This window comes from Esox lucius, chromosome 8 (genome assembly GCF_011004845.1).
Source record: "Esox lucius isolate fEsoLuc1 chromosome 8, fEsoLuc1.pri, whole genome shotgun sequence".
Lineage (NCBI taxonomy): Eukaryota > Metazoa > Chordata > Actinopteri > Esociformes > Esocidae > Esox > Esox lucius.
The window spans coordinates 16,280,892-16,285,594 of record NC_047576.1 but is presented as its reverse complement, the minus strand read 5'-3'; the positions used below and the strand labels follow the sequence as shown (position 1 = coordinate 16,285,594).

General features: G+C 38.6%; 1 protein-coding gene and 1 long non-coding RNA gene across 3 annotated transcripts; one reads left to right on the top strand and one right to left on the bottom strand.

The window, feature by feature from the left end:
- The first annotated feature begins 1,329 nt into the window (after window positions 1–1,329).
- Window positions 1,330–2,840, top strand: LOC109616054. Of its 2 annotated transcripts, none has more exons than XR_002197103.3 (3): window positions 1,330–1,741; window positions 2,109–2,163; window positions 2,352–2,840. It is a non-coding gene; the product is annotated as an uncharacterized LOC109616054 (long non-coding RNA). The 2 variants fall into 2 exon arrangements; XR_002197102.3 differs by having other exon boundaries at window positions 2,106–2,163.
- Window positions 2,834–4,617, bottom strand: dad1 (defender against cell death 1). The gene is given in 3 exon segments (NM_001310947.1): window positions 2,834–3,767; window positions 3,862–4,015; window positions 4,341–4,617. Coding segments are annotated over 2 exon segments (342 nt in total). The 5' UTR covers window positions 4,552–4,617; the 3' UTR covers window positions 2,834–3,767; window positions 3,862–3,884.
- Window positions 4,618–4,703: the final 86 nt, after the last annotated feature.

The window sequence follows — 4,703 nt, the reverse complement described above, 5'->3', positions numbered from 1 at the left end:
AATACACTTTAGTTATCTGGCGTTTGTGAAGCTAACAAACTAGCTAAAACAATCTACCCTCCTCACTCTTCTTGCCGACTAATGTTGGCGCCAGACAGACAGACAGCCAATCAGGTCTGAAATACGAAATTACGCTGTAGTGGGGCTACCGGCGGTCAGCCCCACTTGGCATCAAATTTGTGCAATCTACATTAATCACACTAACATTCTGAGCATCCATATTAATATTTTCACACATACAATGAACATTGCATTGTGAGAGGGGCTACCCCCACATTCACGCTTAGCCTATGACCTACTACTGCAAACTCGAATCGGCAGAACGCAGTCTGAAGCAGCAAGGCAGGGACCAATTAACATGAAAAAAAATCCTAACACAAATGATATGCAATTTAGGAAGATGCTATATTCATAGATAATAAATTATAGGAAGTAATCTTCGAGAAATAAAAATACTTTTTTTGTTGCAGTTCTTTCTGTTGACAAAAGGTGGGGCTGTGCCCCTAATGACCAGTCGCCCCTGTTCTTAAAGAGCTATTTAGATTTAAAGAGGCGAATGTCTGTCGAATGTCCAGTCTAAAACTAACTTCACCGCAGTAACGTAGCCTGGGTATAAGGTTATATTAATATGATGGCCTCCATGACGAATTCAATTAACTGAATGTCACCCAGAAAAACTGTTGCTAAATCTTTCATCTGTCCAGCCTACCTAAGGTGTCGTTAACTAGAAGCTAATTAATTTTCACTGTACGGTAGCTCAGCTATACAGACTCAAGATAATTTGGTATGGCATTCTTAATGCGAGCTAGCTACAGTACACACCAATAAATTATGAGATGCCCAATAACACAAAATCCACGTGCTTAAACATACGCGAAAGATATATTTGCATACATATTCACAAAAAAAAAAACATTACCTTTACTGTATAGTACACTGAAGCTTTTCAGAACAGCATCTTCTTTTTCTTTAGATTTCTGTTGGTGGAACGCTGGCTCATTTAAAGTGCACATACCGCCACCTACTGTTCTGGAGTGTGGGGTCAATCATGATATCCTACACTCATATTCTTCTGCCAAATGCGGTTTCCTAAATATTAGTTCCCCACACACCTCACTGCTCCCACCTGCTCTTCCCACAATACCATCCATCCTCATCTCCGTCCCACCCTCATTTGTTGAACAATCTCTCTTCACATCATACAACTCACAGTACAACCAGGGGCGTAGGTTTCATTATGAGTGGGACGTCCCCCCACTACCACTTTTTGAAAATGGCATTTTGACCCCCCCCATACTTTTTATCAACAGAACTCTTATTATAAGAAAAGCTCAAACTCTTTAGAACGTTGCAGTACAGTAAGCAATTGCATAATTCGAATCAGACTGGCTTTAGGACCACACGCAGGCACTTTGCGTTTGGGTAGTTGCTGATCTGGTTACCATAGTATAGAGGCTACCATTGCCTCTAGCAACTGATCTCTGGCTCATGAAAGTTTGGTACCTCTAGCTATTTACCTCCCGTAACGTATGAATCAGGTAGATGTTTAGATTATCAGACTGTTTTTCTAAAACAGGCAACCATGTATGAACAATAGTTGCTAGCTAACGTTTTGTTCGCTAGCTAGCAAACAGTCTACATTATACTAGGTTCACCTCACTCACAGCTAGCACCGATATGACACCAGCCGAGAAAAGACGGAAGTTAGACATAAGGGCGTTTTTTTTAATGCAAAGACAAGGTGAGTGCTACAGCTAGCTAGCTAGCTTTGACACATTAGAAGATATAGCCAGGTAACTAACTAGCTTAATAGTTGATCTCTTGAAAAGTTGTCTAACGTTATATTTAGTTCCCTACATTGCTGCATTTGACATTTCAACTTAATGTGGGTCTTATAGATCAAACATTGCCATCAGGTTCTGCAGGTGTCAGTGTAGATCAAGCTGTTCATGTCATTCTGCACTGCTATTTAGCAGGATCTCCACGGCTGACAAAAGGTCAGCCGTGGAGTTGAGGTGAAATGTTGTCTTTAAAGGTGAATAACTTAAACACAATTATTTATGTTATAATGTGTAGCCCATATCTTGAATGTTCATATTTATTAGCAGAACCTGAATGATGTTGAGTCGACCAGTGTAGTCATGGAAGAGAGTTGTGGTGGAGGTGAGTTTGTGAAGTTCAAATTCAGTAGCTACTGGCAAAATGTACTTGTCGATCACACTATCAGCCACACACATTGAAATACCGAGGTCTGTAGTAGTTCTTCACTAAGAGCACACATCTTACACAATATGTTAACTAAATACTATTAAATGAAATGGCTAAAGGCTGTATTTTTTGTGTTATTGTAGCAGAATCAATGAGATGTGTCCATCAGGGTACTTACATCATATGGCCAAAGGTATGTGGACACCTGACCATCACACCTAAATATGCTTGTCCTATTCCAAAACTATGGGCATTTGCAAAAACATATTTGTCCCTACTGGCGCACCCATTGTGGGTGTGCTAAACCAGGGCCCGCAGTGGGTGGGAGGCCTGTGCTTGACCTGTATACATTTTTTTTTTGTGATTTAACATTTTGTGTGTTTCTATGTGGTTAGACACACAATTGTGTGTTTCACAGTCAGACCTCAAGATCGGGTTTCAATGTGTATATACCGCTTCGCAATTTTTTGTCCTGGGAGAGGGTCCACGTACCCCGGCCCGGCGTCACCATACTACGCCAGTGTTTGTCCCCCTCACATTTGAAATCAAACCTCCGCCCCTGAGTGCAACAATACACGCACCACTGTCTCCTCAACCACCTAAATCATCCCAGTACCACTTGTTTGATTGGTCAATTTATTACACTGAAGAAAGACACAACATGTAAAAAACAGCATCTTGTCAGGAACTGTAAATAAAATACTTTTACTGGGGATTGAAGGCATTTAGCAACCAAATGTTTATTTAACCTGGTTAGACACATTTTAAGCTACAGAATGTTTTTCCGGGTCACAACATTTGTAAATAAATTTCCAGCATTCTATAATGGAAAAAGGTAAATTCCCTACATTTTGTCATTAAATCATATGGAGAAAATGTCTAAATATGAATAATGACGAGCATTTATAAAATTTAAAAAAATGTCCAAAACATTTCTAATTATTTTTCAATTTTCATAAAAAATGTTGATGCTTAAAACCTGTTTGCCTCTAACAGGTCAATTGAAAATATCTGTATTCAGGAGCTCAGTCAATTTAAATTCATAAGGCACTAATCTATCAATTTTACATTGACACCGATCAGTTCAGCAAAAAAATACTAAAAAAGGTGTATTAAATTGACCAATCAAACAAGATGTTTTTATATCCAAACTTTTTCAGAGTTCATCTTCACTGGTTTAAAAAGGGTCATTAAAAATATCTTTATTGCACTGGCTATGTAAACACAGCAAATTAACAGTTGGCTTCTGTGTTTAGTGCTCATTAAACTATTCCTAATACTGACAAAGATATGGATGAAAAATTGTTTTTAAAAATCTGTATTTTTCACTGTTTTTATTTTAACAATCTCAATTGGACTGAAACAAATCCCACAAACAGTACAAAACAATTATTTCAGAAACATCACTGTCAGACATTTTTAGAAGATGAATGTATTATAGTCATTCATTATTGAACACATCCAGAACTTTCAAAGATGTAAAATTAGGATGGCACAATCTTTTTGGACTGTAAATGTTGTTTTGAAGGGAATGGTGAATTTTGGTAATGCCTGCTCATCTGAAAAGAAAAGGAACATGAATTAGGCCAGTACCATGCAGACAGATAGTAACAATTAATTATTATGAGGATGTTGTGCTGAGTGTGGGTGTACCTGTTCTAAAAATCCAATTAATTTCAACCAATGAAATTTATGACCACAAGGTGCAAGACTGTGTGGGCTAGTAGGAAATCTGCAAAGGCCCTCTCCTGGGAGATGGAAAGGAAGTCTCCTTTATTTTCTGGATTGACCTGGATACGCAGGCAAACTGTAGAAATGAGAGAGTAAAATAAGACCAATTCACAAACAAGCTAGTTGGACGGATAATCTTCATACTTTTTAAAATATACTTTTCAGTTATTTTGTGCATTATTTGACAGAAGAGTGGAAAAATATTCAGGCAGGACTTTTTGCAGAAAGTGCAGTAGGCTGGATCCGAAACCATGCTGCAGCAGTACCTGTGCACCTAAAGCAATTGCTTAGATCGCTGGACCACTAAATGCCACGACAATGTTCATACCTCACTGGTGATGGACAATACATCTGAAAATCCCAGAATTATACAAATATTGGACATAATGTGTTTCAATTACCTCCCAGAATGAAGGCTCCAACACAAGAAATGAACCCGGCAAGGAAGCTGTTGAATGGAAAGGTGCCAACCAGCAAGCAGTACAGAAACTGTAATGCCCCGGTTAACAAGATGTAGAAAAGGTACGCGTCCACCACTTTCAATTTATTCGATGTCTTGGTCTTATATTCCTCCAAGAATCGAGAAATAACTGAAATTACCGAATTTGACATGTTTCTGAAGAAATATTCTCAGGGTGCAGCGAAATCACAAACGTCAATCGTAGCTGCTTCCGTCACAAGCCGCAGGAAAATGACGTGTCTATGAAACGTGTGTTGCAACGATAATATTCCCTCTACATATAATCCATGGTATAGTAGTTCCG